General features: G+C 43.6%; 1 protein-coding gene across 14 annotated transcripts in view; it reads right to left on the reverse strand.

The window, feature by feature from the left end:
- Window positions 1–554: 554 nt before the first annotated feature.
- Window positions 555–26,009, reverse strand: part of TMEM229B (transmembrane protein 229B) — a 32,615-nt gene continuing 7,160 nt past the window's right edge. For 8 of the 14 annotated variants that reach the window (XM_042864253.1, XM_042864209.1, XM_042864243.1 and 5 more), the window contains exons 2-3: window positions 23,182–23,341; window positions 555–4,834 (exon numbers count right to left, since the gene is read on the reverse strand). In XM_042864253.1, coding sequence (XP_042720187.1) covers window positions 4,304–4,807 — 504 coding nt within the window. In that variant the 5' untranslated portion in view covers window positions 4,808–4,834; window positions 23,182–23,341 and the 3' untranslated portion in view covers window positions 555–4,303. Of the gene's footprint in view, window positions 4,835–10,654; window positions 10,673–11,985; window positions 12,635–13,761; window positions 13,815–18,481; window positions 18,568–23,181; window positions 23,746–26,009 lie in introns of those variants that run through there. The other 6 variants (XM_042864219.1, XM_042864281.1, XM_042864290.1 and 3 more) reach the window with 6 other exon arrangements.

Consider the following 26,009-nt stretch of genomic DNA (forward strand, 5'->3'; position numbering starts at 1 on the left):
GCCATTTGACAGCACTCCTCATGCCTCCCTAGCTCCATGAGCCTACTTGTGCATGGGTGCCAGAGCAGCTGGGTGAGGTGTCACAGTGGGAATGACTTCTGACTGAGCAGGGATGCACCAGGGAAGAATTTCCTTCTACAGGGGGAGGCAGTAGCTGCAAACACACAGGAAAGAAGGGGAAGAGAGCGGTTTCCTTGTCTGGTGGTTCAGCTGCAGTTTGCAAGCAAAAAGCCTGAAGCAAAGAGAGCAGGTCCCCCTGAATTCAGGGTATAGTGCACATATTCATGGCCCAGCAAAAAAATAAAACAGAAATTTGTTTGGTTTCAGTTCACGTCTTGGTGGTGGTTCATGTTTTATTCATAGTAGTCAGAGGTCAGGCGTTCCTGTGAATGAAGAAATCCCCTTTCTTTCGGTGCTGCTTACAAAAAGTCAGTAGCAGAGCAACACTACTGGCCGCAGGAGAACTTCTGCCACCAGCTTCCTGATTCTCCAGAAGCTTGAGTCCTTCAGCCATTTTTTACCTTTTATATTCACAGGACTAGTCAAGCAAAAGGTTGATTGGATTATTCTGCTTTAATTAGAAAATGCACTCAGACCAAAGGCATAATTATACCTGGTACATATGTACACATTTCTCTCAATTATAATGCCAAGATCAAAATGTGGTCTAGTCCTGCTTTGAACCAACTGTTTCCCTCTGGCAAGATCACTGCAATGTGCACAGACATCATCACAACAGTGCTTGAACTGCTCCGTGTGCCGAGGATGCAGAACTGTATTTTATCATGTACGTGTGCACCCCTTAGGATGGACAGAGTGAGGGATAAGCAATACAAGGGAGTCAAAAGTAGAACCCTGGGGTACTTTGAGCCCAAAATCCACCACTCCCATTCCCCACCCTCCTCAAAAAGCAGCACAGGGCCCCTGTCTCCTTCCTGCTGCAGAGTTAGGACGAGGTGGATAAATCACAAGGTTTTTTTTATTGCTGGTGAACTCAAAACAGGCAACTTTAATCTACCAAGGAAGATACACATACAAACAAATGGTTAGGCCTTGTGCGTTGTTTTTTTTTTCTTTCCTTCACAATGTAAGTGTCTGTATCACTTCAGTCCAGCTCCTGAGCTCATGCTGAGCTGCCACCAAGACCTCAGTAACGTGCTCTGGGCACTTCTCCTGTAAGATGTTGTAAGAAGCATCACACGTACTAAAAAGAGAGATTTTGCAGAAGAGACAAAGCCACATTGCTTAGCAAGAAGTCTAGCTAACCCTGCTTTGTTAGGTACATGGTATTAAAGCAAACCCTGCAATAACGTTTGTTGTCCAGGGAATTATTTGAAATTATTTAATAATTTGTTGGGTCCTTTCCTGTTTCTGGTGTGCAAACTGCAAGAAAAGTGCACTTCTGGGTGTAAGTTACAAGTCTCTAAGGATGCAGTATCTAGGTGGTACGCATCAGACATCTCTAGAAAGCAAACCAGAGTAGTGGTTACAATGGCATAGGCAATAGGGATAATAGAATAAGATGTTGTAGCTGCTGGGAGACGCCTCCATAGCCTGAGCAACTAAATATTACATCACTGTGCAAGAACTGTACCATTTGGTGGAAACTTCTGCAGTCACAACACATGGCTGTGTACCAAGTTAGCTCTGTGAACTCTTCCTCCCTTAGTCCCACCTGCAGCTGGTATGGAGTCACCAAATGATGCTGCTAGCTCCTTCTAACACTTCTGAGAGTTTTGTAGCTGCTAAGGAGAAAGCAGAGATCCTAGGAATGCTTCTGTGAAACTGAGGGTTTCAGATGGTGTGGGGAGATAAGAGGCAGCATCACACCACAGCCATGCTGTGCTGTGAGAGAATAGCCCGGCTCCAGGTACTGCATGACCCTGACAGAATTAGGGCCAAAGCGGGGACATCACAGAATCATGGAATGGCTTAGGTTGGAAGGGACCTCATAGAACATCTAGTTCCTACACCCTGCCATGGGCCGGGCTGCCACCCACCATATAGGGCTGCCCAGGGCCCATCCAGCCTGGCCCTGAACACCTCCAGGTATGGGATGAGATCCCAGCTCTTATCTATACCTTGCAGTTCTTGTTCTAATTCAGCAGAGCTCATCTCTTTTTGCCCCCCTGCACTACATGAGGTGACTGTTTTGCCTGGGTCTGTACATGCGAGACCATCAGGACTGACAAACAACACAGTGCTTCTCTGGTTTTATAATACTGGCATCACAGAAAGGAAAAAGTATATACATCTACTCAGTATTTGCTCTCTTTTAATTTAATGGTCTATAAAAAGGAAACCCTAAATACCCATCTAAACATTCAGAGTGCTTTAAGAGACACTGCATATCCTAGGGCAGATGTGATTAACTCCTTGACACCATTGATTTGTGTCCATTGCCAGCAATGGATGTCATGTGAGAAGGGGGAAGGAGAGAAATAAAATAATTGCACACTGTGCAACACAGAAAGGATTAACACTGGCTTTCTAGGGGCAGAACCAGACAATGATTCCCTTCGCAGGGCTAGAAGTGCTTCTCCCCTTGGGAGAAGATTCCCCAGGGACAACGTTCACAGCTGAGCTCTACCTCAGACAGAGGAGCAGCACAAAAATAACCTGGCTGCTTCCAGTGCAAGAGTGGAAACCCACAACCAGACAAACACGTGTGTTTCAAGCCAAATTCATCCCTGCTGCAGCTCTGCTGATTACAGTATAGGAACACTCAAAATTAATCTGTCCTATGAGACAATTACAGCAAACCTGCCTGGTAAAGCTGTCACGAGCACGATATTTCTGACAACAGGAAATTCCACTTTTGTGGCTCTGACAGCCAAGGCTTACCAAAGCACATTATTTAACCTGTGGTTGCCAGTATCAGGCACCTTTCCTGTTCTACAGCTTTTCCCAGACTCTACAAGTGTTCCCATGAGGTTAAATTCCAAACTGCCCCCATGCAAGCAGCTCCAAAATGGAGCCACAGCACTCCCTGCTCCTACAGCTCTCTATTGCTTCTCTCACACTAGAACCCAAAACCTTGCTCAAACTGTGAAGAAGAGCTCCTCAGGGAGAACTGTGTTTGTTTTTGGAAGTAATGTGTCTCCCTATATCAGACAGCATGGTATATCTCTTGCTGCCTGCAGTTATTCTCATGGGAAAGGTTTGCTGTAGTTATTTAGAATAGAATTTGGGAAAGAAGAGCAAATCCTCTTGGAACACTGAGGAGACCACTGGGCTGCCAGCGCTGGTGGAGGGTGACCATCAGTGCTAGAGGACTGAATGCTGGGTACCACTTCAGCCACACAAAAATTTTGACCTTTGGTCAAATACAATGAGTTGCAGCCAGATTAAGTCATCAACATCACCAGAAACAGAGGAATCCCTGGGAAGGAAGGCAGAAGACTCTTGTGGCATGTATAGTCTCTACAAAGTTTGCATGGTTGGGATGAGAGCTGGAATCTGCAGCAGCCCTTCAGAGAAGTTCTGCTTTGGGGGGACAGAGGAGATGGGAAGACTTACATATTTATTGTGCCTTTTGCCAAGATTCAGATTGCACAGATTATGGTAAAATTCACTCAGCAAAAAAGGCTTTTTCTTAAAAAAAAAAGAAAAAAAAAAGAAAGAAAGAAAAAAAAAAAATCTATTATCAGGACCGAGATTTCAAAAAGTACAAGATTTGTATAAATTCAGCAAGATGTCCAGCACCATATTATATTGTGGTGCAAAAAAAGAACCTTGGGGTAGGCCAGTGGGACCTCATGAGGGGAACACCATCTACCTCCCCAGCAGACTGCCAGCCTTAGGTTCTTCTCCATAGCAGACGGATTTTCCTTGTTCCTGCAGCATCTCAGGTCCCACAGGAGGTATTGGTTGCAAGCAAGCACCTGAATATTGCCTAATGGAGTAAGCCGATCACTGACTTTGCTGGCGTGTCCATGACCATCCTCCAGTGATTCCATTTTTCCTTTTTGAATACTTTTCCACCTTAGTATTTTTTCCCTCCTTCTTTCTCCACACAGAAGTGTAAGCAAAAGGACTGCTTTCATCTGTAATAAGTTAAAATCAAAAATGACCTAACTAACAAGTAACTGATATTGGTCCTTGGAACCCAAAGAGTAAAATCCTTAAAAAATCTATTGGTTCCATTTTTTTTTCTGGTATATCCCATGCACACCCCCATTAGAAAAATGGGGTTTATGAATCTTATCATACAGCAAGGAGCAGTACCTCAAAGCCAGAGCTAACAGCCTGTGGTAGAGGTCTGGGCTCTCTCAGATTGCTAAGGGTGGCTCTGAGTCATGGTTCAATCCGTCTTCACGTGGCCATTGGCCAAGGCAATGGGAACAGTAGGAGCCCCTGGCTCGGCAGTCTCATCAAATCTCAAGCGCAGGGTGTTCCTGATCACCAGCTGTTCCATGATGAAAGAAGCACAAAACCATGGGATGGCATACTCCAGGGTGATCAGGCCCATGAAGTCAAAATCAAATTGGGAATAGTCCCATGGGCAGGCATTGAACTGGCGTAGGATGAGGCCAGTGGTGAACTCCCAGAGATACGTCCAGAGGGTGTAAATAAAGCAGCGAACTAAAATGTGACACTTGTCTTTGAGATACAGATACATCTTCTCCACAATGAGGATGGAGGTGCCATAGATGAAGAGTGCCCACACACTGGTAACACCTGGGAACTTCCAGTTGAAGTTGACCACAAACTCCCAGGCAGCTGTGAACATGACCTCACAGAAATAGCCATGAATGGCATAGAGGTACCATCGGGAGAAAGCGGTCAGAGGTTCTGCCGCAGCCATCCTTCTGCACGCGCCCTGGTAGGCACTCTGAAACAAAGACAGAGAGAGGAGTCAATGAGGAATTCAAGTCTTTACCACCTAGGTTGCAACATGCACAGATCAGTAACATCCACAAAGGGAAAATTCTAATAAGAAAAGTGCATTTAAAATTGTATCATTTTTACTACAGCAAATTTAAGCCCTGGGGAAAGGTGGCACCTTATCAGGCTCTGAGTCTCAGAATGCATCTGGACTACTCTGACTGAAGACTGGGATGTAGCTGTTATTGCACTCATGGTAGAGAGGGAACTGAAAGTTTCAAGGACTTTGCCAGGAGTGAGGCTACTAAAGAACTTACTGGATGCAATCATCAGCAGAAAAATACAGGCTTCTCAGAAGGAGCACACATCATCTTTTTGCTCTCTTCAAGAAACAGTACTGTGCTCTGCTTTTATTTCTGTCTCTAAAATGAAGACTAGCTGAGCACAGCATTGAAAATCTGAGCCTTTTTCATCTGTCTCCGACAGTCTCCATACCCAGAAAGTTTACTGTAGAGAAAGACTGAGATTTGATGGGAGCTACAGAAAGGAAACCAGAAGAGAAAGTCTCAGAGGTTTTACACTTCCCCATATACACCTTGCTTCCATTCAGCTGAACTGTTATCTCTTCTTAATTCTTTCAGTTAGAGAATTTTGGCATCATACCTAGGATTTAGAGAATCATCTCTTATGCTATCGAACTGCCCAGTACCAAGTCAAAAAAAGACAAGAGAGCCATTGAAATCCATACAGATTTTGCTTCAGGACAGCAAAGCACAAAGAATGAGAATAAAAAGAACAGCTGAGCATAGAGAGAGGTGGTTAGTCATGATAAATAGGAAATGAGAACAAACTCTATTTGTCTCTACAGGAGGAAACTTGGTGAAGTGATTTGTGAGAGGGCATAATTTGCTTATCGCTGAGCAGTTTAAACACAGTTGATTTTCATGCTTCTTTGTAGAGATTCACAAGGTCCTAAGCATTGCTTTACCACACTATATTCACTGGCAGAAGCTGATTAGATACAGTTTTATTGAAGGAGACCTATGCTCCAGGGTGAATTTGACATCTTCTGGATTTTAAAAAAACTTTTTATTCCAGGCTGAGTTTCTTGACTTCATCAGGCATTATTTAATTCACTTGCTCTGCACTTGTCAACCCCATGGTACAGTGTGCTAAGTAAGGACTACACTATGTCCTGTGTGCAATTCCAAGTGGATTGTTCCTGCCCTGCTTTGTAATCACTGCCTCTCTGGACAAAATATTAACATGCAGGGTGACTAAAACTGTCAGGAAATCATCAGGAAAATGGAAGTGGAATAATGAAAATGGAGAGCACAAAAGAGAATATTCACTGAAAAAGTACCTATGGGAGAAAAGATGAATTGTGGTATGTTTCTTGGCAATGAAAACCAATGGGGAATATTGAAAGTGGAAAGGACAGAACTGTATCCATGAATTCACTCCTGTCTTACGTAATCACCTATAAACAACCATAGACTTGTCAGCTCACATGATGTGAATGAACAAAGACTCTTTTCCTAACAGCACAATCTGTTTCACATATGGTACTGAACTATCATCAAATGCTACACATTTGGGTCAACAGCACATTTTGAACTTGTGGGTGAAAGACTCTGCTAAGTATCAATTCCTGATACTGAAATTTTTGGCTAATAGCTGAACTGAAAGCAGGTCTGAGACAACTTCTACAGTACAAATGACCCCATTTATAACCACCACTGATGTATTATGAATCCTGAGCCTTTCACTGTAACTGCAAGAAGTAAAGCATCAAAGTGCTGACACTGTCTCAGTACTTCCCTTCAACTGTCAGGTGCCAAGTCAGCACAAGCTTGATGGGAACTTCCTGCTCTTGATGTCCTTGAAGGACAATCCTCACAGACGGCCTGTTGATGAAAAGCACCTGTAGACAGGGCAGTTGCTGAACTGGGGAAGCTCAGATGTAATCTGGTTCCACTGCGCTAGGCAATAAGTCCTTCAGTCAATGCAGCTTCTCCCGTACAACATTCAATTCAAGGTGACACCAAAGTATACGTTAAAAAATAGAACGGGCAATGCCAAGAGTGTATACAAGAAGCTACATCCTTGCACAAGTTGCGTATTGTACAGCGTCATGATGACAAGTTGCTTGAGCAATTACAAAAGTAATTGACAGTGCAGCCATTCCCAAGTATCTTGTCTCTCAGCCATACCAAAGTGGCTCATGCTTGGCAGATAGTACAGAGAAAGACAGTCTTAAAAGGGAAATGAGGGAAAATGGTGCTGTCTTATTGGATAGCAGTTAATGCCCAAGGACCATGTTCGAAATAATTGCAGGCTGTTAGTGGCACAAGCATCCAGACAGAGGGCCAAGACTGTAACTGATGCACATTTATGAAAAGCTTGAAATAGATAATTGATCTTGGTGATACAAGACTTTTAATGGAGTGACAGTAATACAGATTAAAAAACTCTGAGTATACGATAGTTGTTCAGTCCCCTGAGAAAAACAAATGGCATTCATCAGCGAGGTAGCTCTGGTGGAATGAGCAGCAGCTTCCAGAAAACAAGAAACACAGTTGCCATCTGTGCAATTGTCTCAGCAGAGCAAGTCATGGAGACTGCACACTGACAGCAGCTCGAGATGATGGAAGTACCTTCCACCAGAAAAGTATATTTCAAGCAGCTAGAGAAATGGTTCACTCAAAATGTCATTATTAGGACTGAGCAAAAACATTTCAGAAGCACTGTGTTTTTCTCAAGTAGGACCTTCTTTTCCAACTTGATGATAGAATTACAAGAAAAATGGGAGATCTATGGAAACCACAACCAGGCCTTAGAGGAACGTGCTGCCTGTGCAGGTAACACAGAGGACAAGAGCTCCTCTGCCTACAACAAGGAAGGACAGTTTGAACAGGGGAAGACTGTGCAGGGCTGTGATTCTTTACAGAGACCTGGTTCAGAAGAATTAGGGCAGAATTCTGGTTTAGGGCTGTAAGAAAACAATACTGTAACAGCAATAAGATCATATTTCCACACTTCAGTATATCAGCTCCAAATGGGATATCCATCATTGCTTAGGGTGAGCAAGATGCAGTCAAACCTGCTGCACGAGGCCACATAAGCAGAAAGGATGTAAATATCAGTGCAAGATCCTTTGTGCACGAGGAAGACTTTCATCCTCCCTTCCAGTTGTCCTTTTTTTCCCCCTTTTTCCAAATGAGACAACTGTGAGTAGAGAACTCTGAAACAGTGGCACCTGCCACTCCCTTATTATAAACCCTTCCGCTTATGACATGCTCCTTCTTACCCAAGTAGTATTTACATAAAAGTAACTGTTCTTAATAAGTTTACCGATGATTTTCACTGGGACATCTTTGAAGATACTTTGCTACTCATTAAGGCTGGGAGAATCAAATAAAGCCTTTTTGCTTTAACAAAGAGTAGGTCAACGAGGACATGTTGATGAAAAGCAACACACGTTTTAGAGGCAATACCTTTTTAAATGCGTATCTCTTACTCTTTCTTCTTTCCCTCTGAGTAAGCTCCAAATCAGAATGCTTGTGCAACCAGGGACACCATTAATGTGCTGCAACTGTATCTATCTTCAGTGTTTTTGTATAAATCTCACACAGATCATTAGAAGTAAAGATTTACGGAACACTAGTGCTGGATTTGGCCCCAAGACATTAGTTCATTAGTGTTCAAAGATTTATGCAGCAAAGTCTCAGCAGTACTTACGCATTGAAGTCATAAGTCTGAGGAGATAGCCATCCTCCAGGTAACTGAGAGCCTCAATTAACTGCATCTCAGAAAATTGAATTTTAGCTCTTCTAAAGTGTGGAACGGTTCCAGCAAATCGATTAATCAAGCCTCATAATGAGTGCTAGAAGAGAGCCACAGACATATGTGTCTTGACAGATTTGATGGCCCTTCCTTACTCTTAGCACTTTCAGGATGGATCTGGAGCTCTGGGATTTTGGTTACTTCTGAATATATTGATCTGTCTTTGTTCCTTCTCTCTCTGGACTCCACTCCATTGGGATGTATGTTGTCTCCATTCTTCTGAGGTCTACTATATTGCAAGGAAGAAAGACAATTTTCTGCTTTTTCCCCTCATTTTTTGTTTCTAGCTCCTTGTCCTTACAAGGTACATCATCTTCTGGGTCCTTCACCCTGTACATTCTTACACTTGCTGGCAGCCTCTGACCCTGCCTATCTTTCAAATCTGTTCCAAAGAGAACTGGGATTCAGTAAAAAGGAATGACGACAAAAGAAGATTAAATGAATCCAATTACCAGACTAAGCTGAAGGGGTGGGGAAGTGTAGCTGTTACCAGTAATGCCCATGTGGGATGCCCAGAAGGCACCATTTCATAATAAGGAGAAAAATGGGGGTTTCTTTGGAGGGAGCTTTTCAAGGAACAAATAGAAAACAAGAAGGCATTACTAGTTTAAAGATTTTTCTGACAAATGTGATCTCTTGAAAAAAAAAGCTCAAGAAGATGAGACTTGCCATGCCCTGCACCATGCATTGCCTCATGTTACCAGAATGGACCTTTGCCCACAGCAACCACCCTAACCTGAGAGCAAGCTAAGGCAGCAGCTCTTCACTTCCAGTGACCAAGTGCAATGCTTCTTATGTTCCAGACAAAAAGCTCCTTTAGAGTCAAGCAAGTAGCATGCTCACAAGGCAAATTTGTGAAAAATGGCTGAGATCACACTCAACATGTAGAATTATTATCATTGAGTCTGTCCAAATCTTTTCAGGCAAAAATCAAGTCCCTGTCTAGCTAGTTGCTAGAACACTGCCTCACCTGCCTCACTCCCATGTGAAAAAGCTGCCCTGAGTCCTCAGGACATGCACTGGCACTAGAGGAAAGTGTCCACCAAAGCCCCAGCACAGAGAACACTTGGAACACTTGGGCACAGCTGTAGGAGTAGACAGAGCATCTATCAGCCTGCAGAGGTTTTTCAGTCTTAACAGTAGCCTAAATTTACTTTATTCTCTGCGGTGAGGGCAGAACTGAGTTCCAGAAATGATTTTTCCAAAGCTGCTGCAAGTTTACAGTCCGTAACTTCAGGACTGAGCATTGGTAGCTCTTGGTGGGCAGCTGTCAGCTCACTGCTTGCGGCCACGGACATGCACTTCTAACGGTGTGCTCACGCACAGTAGCAATCAAAATTCACGGCTGTTTTTGAAAGCTTGGGCTTAACATGTTGCATTAGCTGACTGAAGCAAATCTGACATTCAGAGAACATAATGCACATCACGGCTTACAAGGAAAAGCAACCAAAACAGAGTGATGAGTGGAGAGAGAATTTATCCTGAAAACATGCTGAGAATTTACAAGCCACAGCCAATATCATTTCCTCTGCCACTAAAGAGCCAGCAAACACAAGGGAGAAAAAACATTAAGATCAAGGCATATTGCCTAACTTACATGATTTCTTAAGGAAATCTAAGGCAGCTCTTCTTCTGCAGTTTTCTTTTTCTTCTTAGTAAATGCCCTCTCGTCTTCTTTCCAAAGCAAAATGAAAAGCATACACACCGGTCTACTCCTGATAAACCACCTCACAATAATAAATTGATTTAGACAACTCTGAGATCAATACCAGTCCTAACAAACAAGCACTTAGCCCAGCTCTTCAGAACAATTTTCACTTACAAGCCAGAATCAGTATGCAGTGGAAGAAAGCCAGATTTGGCAATTAGAACATCAAGAAATTCAAACTCACTTCGCATCGAAAATGAAGCTTGGCAGAAAAGAATCTTGTGATCAAGGCACCGAAGTAAAAGTATGTAAAATCCTTGCCTGCTAATACCGTGAGATAATCCAAGTCACCTAAAACCGTGAAGAGAAACTGTGTGTGTAAAAAGACCAAAAAAAACCCCAAACATTAGAACTATCGGCAGATCCGAGGCAGCGTCTCCTGGTTTGCTGCAGAAGAAACTAAATGCAGCATTTCAGAAGTCTGGTACTTCTTTTACTGCAGAAGAAGAGAGCAGCCTCAAAAAATTCTTGCTACATACACAGCTGCAAAAAACTTTTTCCTTCTGCTTGCATTTCTCTTCTCCAGCACACAAACCTTTATAAATCTCTACTATTCAAGTGATGGTAGTGGGTAACTGGGCAGTGCAAGCACCCACAGCAAGCAGCTGTGGCCACTCCTCACCTGAGAGGAACAGCATCTGCAGCAAACCATGAAGACATGCAGCATCTGGGCTTATGCTGAGATAGATTCAAGCCTCACAGGCAGAAAGTGCTGCATGGAGATGGATGAAATAAAAGAGAGAACACTTTCAAGCACCTGCAGAAATGGGACCTTAGACTGCCATCAAAAGGGGAAAGAGAGAAGAAAACTTCTTGAAGTCTGTTGATGGCAATTCTACATTTTTTTTTCCTTCTTAACTGTTCCTCCTTTAATATTCTGCAAATACGTATTTTTCTTATTCTCACTTTTCCTAATATCAAACTACCACTGAAATGTGAAGTAATGAGAACCTCAAAGTGCTCTCTGCTTTTGCCATGCTGCAAAGCCTGAGATTTCCTGCTAACAGCCTTGCAGGAGGAAGCTTCACAGATTTCACATTGCTAAATTGTTCTCTTTTAAGGAAGAAATCTTAGTGGAGCCCCCAAGACGGTGGCTGTCTCATCTTCATCTCAAGTTCATGCAGATCCTGAGAGGCAACAAATGATCTGGGAAGGACGGGCAGAAGAGGCTAAGTCTCAGAGTCCTACTGACCACCGTGTCAAACAAAATCCTCAGGTAGGCACCCCTGCCTACAGCTGGGGAAGGCAGCTCCTCTGAAACAGCTTCCATTTTACCTTAGGGGTGAATCATGCCATAACTGGCTTGCAGAGCACAAAAATCAGCAGTTGAAATACATTGTACGAGCAAATAAATTAGTGAATTTTAGCCTCTACTGTTCAGGTTTAGCTCAATTCAGAAAAAGCTGCAAGCATCCTGTAAGTGCTATCACTGAGGATATTTGTCTTCACAGACTACTCAAACTTTTCTGTCCTTAATAAGAAATTAAAAAAAAAAAAAAAAAAAAAAAAATTCTTAGGTTCTAGGCCAAATTCCTACACAGCAAACATATCCCCCTGCTGCATTGGGTAGTTGCCATTTACATCTTTGCAAAAAGAACACTTACATTTTCAGTGCTGTTATTTCTTCAAAGTATCAGGAAGCTTATTATCTTCAGGTTGGATATCAGGAAAAATTTCTTCTGAGAAAGTGTGGTTGGGCACTGGCACAGGCTGCCCAGGGAGGTGGTGGAGACGCCATCCCTGGAGATGTTCAAGAACCAAGTGGACATGGCACTGAGGAACGTGGTTAATGGGTATGGTGGGGGTGGGATGATGGTTGGACGAGATGATCTCAGTGGCCTTTTCCAACCTTAACGATTCTATGATTCTGTTCTCTCTGGGTTACTACTACATTCATACCATCTTCACTTTTTATGCACTCTTGCCACTTTTTTCTTTTGTAACAATGAAGAAACAGATCTGTCACAAACCTCAAATTCACAGGTTCATATTTCTTCTCAGATCAAAGTCACCCATCTGATTTGTGCCTCAAGAAGGTGGCACTTTCCCACTGGAAAACCTAACTGAAATCATCAACCTTCCAAGAAGTGGTTGGCCAAGCACTCACAGCCTTTTTCAAATAAAAGAGTAACTAAACATTTGTGCTTCATGTGGAACTGGACATCTGCTTCTTCCTGCTATTCAGAGAAACCTGTTACCTCTTTAGTCATCAGTTTCTTAACTCAGCATTGGCCCTCAAGCTTTTGCTGCCTCACCCTACATCTATCTCCTTTTCAAGTCACTCACCTCATGAAAGCACAGTCCCAGAAATGTTTCCCAGTACCGTTCTTCCAGGCAGAAAAGTGTGCTCCCAGCTGCAGTTTCACAAACTCCAGCTTGTGAGCCAGGGAGCTGGGTCAGAAGGATGCCCTGCCTCTCTTCTGTCTGCAGCTGACCTCACCTTGGTTCCTTTCCAGTTTTTTTTGAGCTTCATGCTGCCTCACTCCCAAATCACAGACCTGAACTGTTCTCTCACGCTCTAATTGGGACTGAACCACAGATATCTTGATTTGTTTTAATTAAAGCAAATCAACCCACTATGCTTACACAATTTTTAAATCCAACTACAGATGTACAGATATATAAAAATGCTAGATTCAGGATTCCTGCCTGCAGTTCGCCAACCACATATTACAGCTCCGCAGGGAATGCCCAGTTCCATCCTTTAGGGAGGATCCCATATGAAAGCAGGTACATTTAATGCTAGATCTACGTCTTTCTTTCAGATTCCCTTTTTTGACTGCAGCATGCCCAGATGACTGTGCTTTATTGAACGGTATTCCTGATAAAACCTGTGAATGGATTCATCACTCTGATGCAGTATAGCATTTTGAAAAATGGCCTATATTTATTAGTCAACATCAGTATCAGCCTTTAGGCTTCTTGAAATAAGACACAAGACGTGCTGATAAGTATGTGCACAGGGATGCTTTGAACACTGCCGTATGACAAGTCCAGGAATTAATCATTCATAGATCGAATGATAGAGATAGAGTGGCCCAAATCATAAAATAATGCAATACCTCTGCTTTGAAGATCTGGCCATTTGTGGCTGCGATATGTGCTGAAAGCCTACTCATATTCGTCCCTTATCCTGGATCTGATGTACACATTTAGTCTTCAGAAGAATTCAAAACCATGTCTAGTGAATAGTACCTAACAAACATTTTCTTTGGAACTACTTGAAAACTACTTGTGTCATGTAAATACCGCTTACTTGATAAACATCTGAGAAAGGAATTAAGCCTCCACCTTAGTAAGCCTCCACCTTACAACAGAAAATCCTTAAGAACTACTAACTCTAATCCTAAACTCAGCAAGGAGGTCAAAATAATACTCACCTCTTCACTCCTATTGGTTGCCAATTCACACAGAAAATATCTTCCTCTCTCAGCTGGAGAAAGATGGCACAGACACAAAAGGTCAACACACAAAGACAAAGGGAGATTTGGATTTGAGTTTATACACACAGCTGCCACAATAAAAAGCAGAACAATTTTCTTGCTTGAACTGCTACCATATTTGTGTTGTCTCCTTTAAGACCCAAGAGTTAAAGCATAGAAAGGGAGGGAAAGCTGGTGAGAAGTTGTGGATGCCTCATCCCTGGAAATGTTCAAGACCAGGTTGGATGGGGCCCTGGGCAACCTGATCTAGTGCCCAATCTAGTGGTTGGCAACCCTGCCCAGATGGGAGAGGTTGGAAACAGATGATCTTTAAGGTCTCCTCCAACATAAGCCATTCAGGGATTTGGTGAAATAATGTGGGAAAAAACTTCATGAGAACTTTGCCTTGAGAACAAAATCTGGCTCAAAAGAAGACAGTTGGAAAGACTCAGGATAACTTGTAGAATTGAAGGAAATGAGGAAGAGTGCACACACAGAAGTAAATATTCAAGTGTATTAAGGCAGAATCCTTGCAGGGGCCAGATTTTGGGAAAATGAATCACTTGTTTCATAACCACTAACCTCACCTACACAGATAATAATGAAGATCCATAGCTCTTCACAGCTGCTACAGTGATGAGATAAAATCTGCATACATGTTCTACCCTACTTCTGACTATCAACCTTAAGTCAACAGCCTCTAGAACAGTTTCCCTTGGTATTAGACACTTTCAGAAAACTAAGTTCTGCTCTGCTCTGCAGGCAGGAGATTGTTTGTGCTTCTCTAGTTCAGCATTCCCTTCTGTCTGAAGAAGCTGCTGTATGCAGGAAGAACAGAAAATGACTAAGTATAGCCAGACTGTGTGCACTGACCTGTTTTGGCCTTACGAAACAGAGAAGTCAATTGTTTAAATCCCATCTCCGCTAACCTGGTGCTGCAGTGGGGCATGGCTATCATTTGTCTAATGCCCAGCAGAAAGATCAGCAGCAGGAGGGGGCTTTTGTTGTCATAATCTCCTGCAGCCTCAGCCCGGGGCTAGCAGCACACATCACAACTGAAATTGCCAAATGCCAGATCCTGCCTTGCATCTGCCTGTCCCAGATGCCAACATTGAGGATGAAATGAAAGAAAGGAGAGAAAAAACACCTTTCTAGAATAGAAGTTTGTTAAGACAGATGAATTCCTTGCATCCCAGCTCATATCAGAATACTTCATCCCCCTTCTCCTAGTATTTCCATCACAGGATACAACCAGGTATCAGTAAACTCAAGTAACAAAGGCCTGTACAAACACACAAACAGTATGTACCTAAAACAACATGTCAAACCACATCATCTTTCTTAATTCCCTGTTGCTGCAGGAAGACCGAGATTTAAAAACTAGAATCCTATTTATTTTGCTATTTGGGCCTCAAAAATAAGATGTTCCAAGACACAAAGCTCTTATGTTTTCTTATATTTCAAATGATTGACAAAGATTCTTCATAATCCAACCACAGGCACTAATTAGCCAGGAACCTTGGCCATGTCAAAAGAGAGACCAGACACCAGTTGACTCTGTATTCATTTACTTGCCTCTCATACTGATGTATAACAGATAAAGCTCACATTCTCAGTCTCAGAATTTCTGAACAGTCCAGTCACTACCTTTCACTAACACCAAACTACACTCACAAAAACACTTTGATGGGCATACAGGGCCCTCCAGAACACACAGGGACATGACTATGGAGGAGCAATTGGCAGTCAGTGTCTGCCTGGTTTCAGCTCTGCAATGCACGTGGCTTGTCTTCACTGCTGGGTTCCACAGACAAGATGCTTGATGCTTGTTCCAGAGAAGATCAGACCCACCGCAGACCCAGACATATATTCAGCAACTTTTTGATGTTATTACTTTGATCAGATCAGAGACAGAAACCTGACACAACAAATAGCTCCAAGCCCAAACACAGCCAAGTACCCGAATCTTACTGTTCACCCCTGCTCTAGCACCTCACCAGCATCAGCTGCTGTCAAACATATTACCACTCCTTAGGAAATCCTATGGCACTTAATCTTTGAAGGAAAAGGAGTTCTGAGTAGAAGATACCTCACCCAGTTCCCAAGAGTAGAATTCTGAAAGTTTCACAAAGCCTAGTGACCAAATCCTGTGATGTACAAGGACACTGTCAGCTGCAAGATGAGAAAAGATGCTCCCTACCAGGCTGCACTCCACAGTGACATTTACATTCCACTCGTATGTGTAAGAGGAAGTGGTCAGATCACTGCTTCCACCCACAGAGTTCAATTCTTTCTTAATACCTCCCATAACCATTTTCTCACAATGACCGAGCTGTCCCTTAATTTCTGTGACATTGCCAGAGGAAGCTTACTGTGCTCTGCACCTGGTAAGAAGGACTCCGTTTCCTCCTGGGGCCTGGGGGGAACACCCAGAAAAGAAAAACACCATGGCCACATCACAGTGCAGCAGGAGGGCAAAATGGAGGCAAACTGCCCCTCCGGAGCCCATGGTGTGGTCCCTACCTTGTCACTGAACAGCAATTCACCTGACTTCATTTTATCCTGCTGTAACCTAATGCTTCATCCAGCTACTGTGTATTTGTCCCTTTGTGTTCAGACAGAATGGCCTTGGCCAGAGGTGACAGAAGCATCCTGCCCAAGTGGCAACCCATCACTGGCTCCAGAGCAGAACAGGGCTTTTCCAGAGCCAGGCTATTTTCTGTTTGGGACTTTCTGTTCAGCTCTTTGTTTGGAGTGCCCCTAACACCTGGCTTATGTTTTCAGCTTTTATTTTGCAATTTCCTGAAGATAAAAGATAAAGACATACTCTAAAAAAAAAACAAAAAAAAAAAACAACCCACATGTTATTTAGGAGACACAGCCGTTAGTTTAGCAGTGAGGAATTGACCTCTCCTTTGTGCAGGCACAGAGCTCTTGTTAATATTAACTGAAAAGAACCTTTAATAGGGGCGCCTGTTCCTTGAGATTCAGGCTGCAGTCACCTGCTTTACACCATTACTACAGCAGAACACGATTCTGACAAATTATTTGAATGGCAGTTTTACTAGCTTTTGAATTTCATATAAACTTTCTCTCACCACATACAGACCAGGATGAACTCAAAAACTTCAGGCACTCCCAGGTACCTTGGCTACAAGCTTTGTCTCTGCAGCCTCTCGCTAGCAGTCAACCCAAGCTGTGATGGCAGCCACAAGTGGACATACTGGAAACAAAAGTGGAGCCTGCACGTTGGTATCACCAGGGCACTATTCCTGCACCTTCCCAATACCTCCCTACAGGCACTTGAAGCTTGTAGAATCATCACTTATTTACCTCAGTTTACCCAAGATTAAGTGGGATAATCTCAGGTCTTATCAAACACAAAGATATTTTTCTTTACCTTATTTTCCTTGGGGCAACAATAGGTACCTCATGCCTCTGGGCAAAGGGACAGCTCTCCTCTGCGTGTGAGGAATGATCTTCTGATAAGAGTAATACAGAATTCTTCAATATAATCCTACTCACATCAGCCACCAAAAACATAAGAAAGAAAAAAAACCTCTCCAAAACAAACAAAAAGCATACCTAAATTCCTTTAGAATCATCTTTAACATGTGTTCAACAAACAGAGCATCAGATGATCCACAGCAAATGGAACCAGAGCAGCAGCATATGTTGTCTCTGCTTATGTAAAATGCTTAAGAACTGTCATTTCAATCACACATCTGCTGTTGGCAGCCCTGGAGGCACACACACTGGTCACCCTGTCCATTCCTCTCAGGAGGCACTTACACCAAGCAGTGTGCGAGGGCTTCTATGTCAATCAGCAGGTATTTGAGCATACACTATTGGTAGGATGAATAAGAATTTAAGTTCTTATCACCTACCATGGCTAAATCAGACTGAATGTGCTTCCATTATATGAGCAGTCTCAATCCATACAACAAAAGACCTGTCACACTGCACTCATGACAACTCATGCTAGTGCCACGACTTTGCATGGCAGCATCTAGCGAAACCAAGGTGTTTAGAATGGCTACTGAGGCACTTTTCAAGTGTGCTCCTTGTGCTTAAACCTGTCCTAACTTAGAACCTATCCTGCACCTAACCAGATTGCTTCACTCTATTTTCCTTGTTTCTCAGAGTTCCCATAGCTGTAACAATATACAAAGTTAACTTACACTTTGCATATGTAAAAGCAACTTTTAAACAAGTGCATGTGTAACACAGAACAGAGTACATCTGTACCTGAAAACACTCTAGAATTGAAGGGTGACTTCTAAAACCTTATGTTAGTAACAGTTTTCTGAGCTATTTAGGCCTTAGGTCACTCCCACTCATCTGAATTTAGACACTGACAGCACATTATAACGTACAAAGTTCTACACTGCAGCCACAACACCGGCAGAACCACCCTTCATTCTGTGACAGGCTCTGTGATGATCAGCACACAGGCACAGGGAGCTCCTGCTGCTGCCTGGACGTGTCCCCTTTCAACAGAGCACTGCTCCCCTCCTGACAGAGCTATGGCACACAAAGGACTCCAGGAGTCTGACTGAGAGCATAGGAGAAATCAAGTGGCAGAGGTGTTAGAAGGCTGGGATGAAGCCTCAGGAATTAGACTACACATCAGAGAATGCTGCAAAGATGTGATGCGGCATGAAGGCTCAGCACTTACAGATCAGGAGATACTGGAGATCTACCCAACGTCTCTCATTCTGGAGGTACACCTAAATCTGCAGTACCATAGCTCTTCCAGATTAATTCTAAAAGCCATTGAGATTTCTACAATGAAGGGTGGGGAAAGAAAAAAAAATTAGACAAGTAGCACCCAGGTCTCAAATGGAGAAGTAAAATGATATTCCTAAGTCAGAGCCAAAGTGAACACATGGATTGGGTAGCTTAAAGCTGTGCTGCCTCACAAAACAATGTGCAAACTGGTGCAAAACCAAAGATGCAGTGGCCACAAGAGATGTGAGGGGCTAAACAGTACTGCACAGTAACAAAGGACTCATGAAACCTCCGTTTTGCTGAGGTTCACAGCACTCTGAGATACAGCTGTGGATTAATCACCCCACCTTGCTATGCCTCTGGCTGCCACAAGAACTGCATTTAGTTACAAATAGGTTTGGCAGGTTGCACAATTGGTTACAGATACTGCCAAAAACCATCCAGCACCAGTGGAACACAGAAAGCAACTGCAATCAGCCACTTGCAGCAGTACTAGATCCAGATAGAGTCAGAAAGGCTGCAGGACTGGAAGGCTCCAGCATCACCCTTGTCTACTCAGTCATCTGTGTCACATGGATGCTGGAGTTCACCAAGGCATTTTTTTATTCCAGGGTACCCGGAGGTGCATCTCTGAGTGGATTCACATATTCATATTTAACAGCATGTTCAATAAGCTTCTTCTCTTCTGTACAGCACTTAAGAGTGAATAATTAAAGGAAATATTACTGTAGTAGAGCTTCTCATTAGCAACCTAATTAGCTTTCTGAAAATAATTAACATTCCTGTCTATAAAGAGAACAGATGACCCATTACATCCATTAGACAAGCAAAACAAATGCCCAAGGTAAGGGACTTTTTTTCAGAGGAAGAGCATGGGAAGCATCCAGCAACGCCATTAAAAGAGGAAGCCGAGGAGGCACAGATGCCTGTGACTCATGGAGACTATGCAGGTGGGTACGCAGGATTGGTTTGTCTAGTTGTCAGATGTGTAAACGTGTAGCATTTGCACACAGATATGTTCTTTATCTGCCTCTATGACCTGCTGATATTCCATCAACTGAGATGCTGAAAAATTTGGCACCCCATCTTTTTTTTTGAATGCTTTCAAATTCAGCCACTTAAGCTCATAACCATCTCTCTCCAAATGCAAAAAAAAAAAAATCCCCCAAAGGTTTTTTGTTTGTTTGTTTGTTTTTAATAGTAAAACACTTCAAAAATTCCCAAATAAACTACAGTTTAATGTCACGTGCAGTTCATTTCCACAGCCTACAGGAACAGCTGAGGTGATGGTTAGAAGCAGCATCAAGTACCTTCCCCCCAGCTGTAGAGAGAGGGTGGTGCTCTGATCAGCTGGTATGTTGAAAGAGTTTGGAACATGTTTCTCAATCAGTACCTGTTTGAAATTGTTGTGGGTGAACAGAGTGACAGCTATCAGTGCTGTGGAATGTTTGCATGTACAGATGAGAAGAAAACTAAGGACACAAGTCAGCATATCACGGACTGGTACAGCAAGAAATGTGGTATTATAACAGTATTATCACGTGTGTTGACTCAGCACAGAACAACAGATAAAGGTAAAGATAAAAAAAACAAGCCATGACAAAAATAAGGTTCCCAACATCCATATATTCTTGGCCATGCAGTTGCATTTTTCTCATTTCTGTGTTCGTACATTTACATTCCCCTTGTAGAAGAGTTGAATACTCGTAGCCTTTAAGTGTGATTACAGTGAGGCAAAGCTCAGCATGCAAAAGCTTCCACAGTTACATCACTATGGAAACCACACATCCACCTCCTGCTCTGTTTGTCTGCTTCCTTATCTGATTAAAACAAAAAAAAAGAAAACAAAGAAAAAAAAACCCTATTTTTCCAATCTCCACACTTCTATCCAGACCACAGGAAGACAAACACTTTTTACCTGCCTCAGGAAAAATACCTTCTTCCTTCAGAGCCACTCTGTGAAAGGCCCCACCTCTCCACCTAGCTGGGCAGACTTTCACCAGCACACTTACTCCACTTCTTTCAAAAAGCACTCTCAAAACCCAGGCTGGGATTTCACTTTTGTTTCCCACCTACGACTTCCCTCAGCTTCTGGACTAGGACAGCCCCAGAGGTGAGTGACTTTTAGGGCAAATTCAGTGAGAAGGTTAAATTGAAAGCTGAAAACTGTTCTGGATGTGAGCTATAGGGTCTTTCCTAGATCGAAACATCCAGTTTCGATCAAGGTAGATGACATTGCTAGGCAGCTGCAAACACAAGGGCTGAACTGTTGCCAAAGAAGCCCATTACTTCTGCAGAAGTTGCTGGTTAATGGTAACTTTTCCCACACTAAAAGTCTAAATCTCTCATCAAAAGCCTGAAGCCAAGAGCAAATCTGGAAGACGCAGAATTAAAATGGGGGACAATACTTAGAAGTCTAAAATAAGGTGTGCATTCTGCAGCCCAGGTATGTGAAATGGCTGATAGAATCTTCATACTAACATGTCAGAGAGGGTAAATTCTCCCCCGTGTCTGTGAATTTTGTGGTGAGCCTTTGAAAACGTCTTCAGCAAGTTCCCTCTGACCTCCCAGCTCATCTATCCCAAGAGCTCACAGCAGTTCAGAATTTAGCCTATGTAGTTCCTCAACTCCTTGGCACCTCTCAGCTTCAGCTGCCAAGTTTTCCAATCATTATGGAGCAAATGCCCACTAGTACATGAGTTGAGAAAAGGTATATATTTTACAGCACGTAAGCACCCTCTTCTATGCTAAGGTACTCTGTAAAGAAAGAAAAGTCCAGCTATGCTCAGAGGACTTTCGGCAGACGAGAGTCTGGCTTCTCAGTAGGACATAGAAACAACCTAACATAGCATAAATTCTCTTACAAAAACAAGGTGCAGCCACACTAAAGGTGCTACCCCCTACCAGCTTTCACAAAAGGGAGCAGTCAGTGCTTCCTTCTTGATCCTCATTTCCCTCCCACAGACATTCCAGGATTCTATCAGTGATCAGACACATTCCAGTTCCATTGGTGCTATGGGAGTTCCTACCAACAGCCCACAGAATGAGCAAAGGTTACTTCTGTGTCCTCAAGGATGTCACAACAGTGCATATGACAGGTTCTTGGAGAAGGGCAGACTGAGTGGAAGAGTGATGCAGTCTGCAGGGTCGTGTCCCTGTGGCTCTGGGAGCAGATCTGTCTGCATCTCCAGCAGATGGCATTCCAAGCAGCCCAAGTGGATGGCACATACAGGAGGCACTGGAGGAATTAATTATTCATAGTCTTGTTCTGCTGCCAATGGATCTATGTTTTCTTGTGCCCACACAGTGCTCAGTTTTTGTTTTAACAGTAACAGGAGATGTCTGCGCCTCCTTTGATGGCTCTTGAGGGCAGGCGATTAGCGGCATTTGCTCTGCTCACAGCAACAGTACTATACCTCAGGGCACATGCCAGACACAGCTTTCTCCAGAAGAACCCATGGCTGCATCACTGACAGAATGTCTGGGTGCACTCCAAGGCATGGTCCAGCAGCAGCAAACTTCCTGAGAAGCTGTTGACTCTTGCTTTGTCATAACCTGCAGAACTGGCATGAACCTTGCTGCTCAAGAGATGACATTCTGACCAATTGAGGGCATGTGTATAACTGCACAACCAGCAACAAGATCATACGCAGAGCCTGAAGCAGTTGTTGACCCTGCTTACCTACATCGTTTGCATTGTCATTGTTCAGCCCACTGCTTTTATTCAGTAGCTGTCCAGAACTGCTGCCCATTCCCAGAAGAGGGGCAGGGATCAAGCAAGGCAACCTGTGTGACTGGGACAGTACCACAAGGGATCCCTTGGACACCACCACAAGGAGAGGGCCACGAGACTCCTGAGACAGAGAGCAGACTATGATGGAGGTGCTATGTGAATCTGAACATATAGGTGCTACGCATGGAGAACTCAAAGTGATTTCCATGTCAGAGAAGTACTGTGCATGACCTACCATGAGGGCCTTAGCCACAATCTAGAAAACAAAACTGTACTCTAAACTGCTGAAAGCTGCACCAGAGCACCTGACTTTGCCTCTTGCTCGGGCACTGTGCTGCAGAGTGCTCTGAGAACACTGCAGGGTCCAGGGATTGTTGCTGATATCCCACAATGCCTAGCCTGTCTACTAGGATCAATGCAACTCTTCACTCAAATGTAAAACCTCTCACTTTGGTAGCGTTTTACTCTGCGCAATTGTAGCAGGCTGCAATAGGTACAGGCAAGAGGAGCCTGTGATCAGCAGAGTAGCACTGTTGAGTGCAGAGATTGCACAGTTCCTCAGAGGCAGGAATAGACTCTGCATCATCTGACTCACACCTGTGCAGAGAGCAGCCCCTGCTCCTTACCTACTGCTCTTCTTTAGCTCAGGCAGTGCTCCACTGTCCTGATTGCTGTGACTTCTTCAGACTATCTGTGGGTGAGGTCTTAAAGTGACAATAATGCTGGAATAAGCTTGGCAATATAAATTACGAGCGATCAGAACAGTGTGACATGAAGCAGACAGAAACCAATGACAATGCATGCAAACTGCAACCTTACTCATGCTTCCAAAAAGCAACCTCCTGTCCACACTCACCCACTCTACATATCTGCTGTGCTGCAGCCCACTCCTGCCTTCTACCCCCCAACCCTACCTGTTGGGAGGGATCCAGCAGCTCTCCCACTTTGGCCAGCTCCCAGTTCACAGCATCCGTGGTGAGGCCAGGCTGTCCCCGCAGGTCCGAGCCGCTTCAGACAGCTGCTGTCTTCGAGACAGGAGCGTGCAACCAGCAGCTAGCGTGGCGACCAGGCAGCCTTCATAAAGCAAAGCAGCACAGGTTAATGTTAATGCGGCACAATGCGAGAGAACCTTCCAACACCCAAAATACAACATATGTATCTCAGCCCTGGCACCTGGCTGTGTGGATGGCCAACCTCTACCAAGTGCAGATGAGTGCTGCCCCTGCCCCAGTCCCGGGCTGGCAGCCACTCCCCAAGCTGGGCTGGGTCCTTCTGCTCCATACTGTCCTTCTGGATCCCTGCCATGACAAACACGAGGAGCATAGCGCTAGAGCCAACGACCAAAGGTTCCTCACTGCCATCTCAGACAAGGGCTCAGTTAACCATAGAGGATCTACCAGAAAGTGTCTGCTCAGTCTTTTTTTCCTGCCCATCAACCATTTTAAATATGTTAATTTATTTTTTAAAGTTTCATCCCAATCCTCCTCCTAACACTGCCTCCCTATCTCCCCTCTAACCACACATTCCTTCCCCTCCCTTTTCTGCTCCACACCTTCACACAGGCAGGCCCTTTTCAGCCCCCAGCCTGTTTCCCCCCTGCCCTGGTGAGGAGGCTGCCACCTGCCCCTGCATCAGACCCAGGCCATGAGAAGAGCCACATGCCTGAGCTGCCCTCCGCTTCTCAGGCACTGTCGCTCAGGGTGCCACTGTGCTGCTTTGCGCAGAAGTCACACATTGAGGTGCCAGTTCCAACACAAAAATATCCAGCACATAACCACTTCAGTCTCACAGATCTCACACTCTGAGGACTTGTCTACACACAGCAATTTTCTAGATTAATGGCATGTGACGAAGTTACAGAGCAAGAACAACTATGTGCCAGATTGCATAACAAACAGGATCTTCACGTTATCACAGAATTGCAAGGGTTGGAAGGAACCTCAAGAGATCATCGAGTCCCACCTCTCTGCTAAAACAAGTACCCTACAATAGATCACACAGGTAGGCATCCAAATGGGTCTTGAATACCTCCACAAAAGGAGACTCCACAACCTCTCTGGGCAGCCTGTTCCAGCACTCCATCACCCTTACCATAAAAAAGTTATTCCACATATTATTATGGAGATTCCCACATAAAAGTTTAGGCTATTGTTCTTGTCCTGTTGCTGCACCAAGAACAGCCTGGCCTCATCCATCTGCACCCCACCTCCTTTAGATATTATAAACATTTATCAGATCCCAATGAATGTAAAATTTTGCGCACCTAAATCCAACAGTAATTCAAGAGAAACATCTTCTCTTAAAAACAAAGAAATACAATACAAACAATAGAAGAAATACACCATTTGCCTTTAGATCAGACTGAACTACAAACATATTCCAATAAAAAAAATGCAGATTAAATAACTTATCCTCCCCCAACAAAACCTTCCCACCAAGATCAGCAGAGTGATGAATAGCATAAAACTACTAATTAAATCAATGTAACCTGAGTATCATGAGACACACCAAGCACTTCCTGCACATGCATTGATGTTAACGTCTGCTTTGGAGCCTCTCTTACCATGAGGAATAGCTGCTATTTTAACAGCCAGGTACTTATACGTCACACTGGAAAGAGCGGCTGTTGTTTATTAGCTCTCAATTAAATTGCTCTAAAATTGATGTTCCTGTAAGTTATTCACACATATGCTATTTTCACTGTATGCATTTTGTAACAGTAGAGTATAGGTTTCTACTGAGCTATTTATCAGATGCGTGCACACAAAACTTCAAAAAGTATTTCCTAGAAATGCATTTTAAATAACACTGAGAACTCTTTTTACATACTCAGATCTATTTGACTATAATTTGTTCTATAAAAGAGAGGAGAACAAAATGATACAAAATAAGCAGCTGCAACACTCTTGACTCCTTCAAGGCACAAACCTGAAAACCGAAAAACACACCACTGCTTTTAAACCAGAAGCTGTGCTCTGGGTCACTTGTTTTGCTTCCCATCTCTGAAGCCAGTTAATAAACACATACACCCACTGTTTGCCACAAGGCTGGGCACACCCTGGAAAAAAAACAAAGTACAACATTTTCAAAAGGGTATATTTATTGCCAGGTGAGTTCCACATATCTCGGTGTGAGCGCTCCGTTCCTTACTCAAAGGTTTGGCATGGGAGTGAAGGACAGAGCGGAGCTGAGAAATTCTCCTGGCAGGGGGATAACACTGGGACAGCTCTGTCCTGTCCTGCACCTTGCTGCGCAGCTCAGCCCTTTTGCTAGCACCAGCCCTACGGCCGCCCACAGTGTCACAGAAACTCCAATCAAGGGATTTGCCATTCATCTGAACGCTGCTACCAAAAACCTCCCTGTACTCAGCCATATCACCTCCCAGATCTGGCTTTCAGGGCTCCACCCAGCAGGAAAGAGATCCTTTTTTTCAGTAAGAAAAGCAAACAAAAAAGCCTCCTTCATTTCTATGAGCTCAAAATGTTTGAGAAACCATCGCTTCAGTCGCACGTGTATCTACACTTGAAAGAAAAAGAAACTCTTTGTTAGCAAAGACTGTGTGGTAACATAAAAGCAGAAATGCAGCACTGAAGATAAAGGCTTGACCTTGGAGTTCACAGCACTTTGGCTGGTCAGAAAAGGTCACATAAATGATAAGTGAACTTTTTGTATAGAAATGCTAATGATTAAAAAGGTATAATGTTTGTATTAGCAAAAATCAACAACTACAACAAATATTCAG

Source organism: Lagopus leucura, unplaced genomic scaffold (assembly GCF_019238085.1).
Source record: "Lagopus leucura isolate 7727_CA_CO unplaced genomic scaffold, USGS_WTPT01 Super-Scaffold_1, whole genome shotgun sequence".
NCBI lineage: Eukaryota > Metazoa > Chordata > Aves > Galliformes > Phasianidae > Lagopus > Lagopus leucura.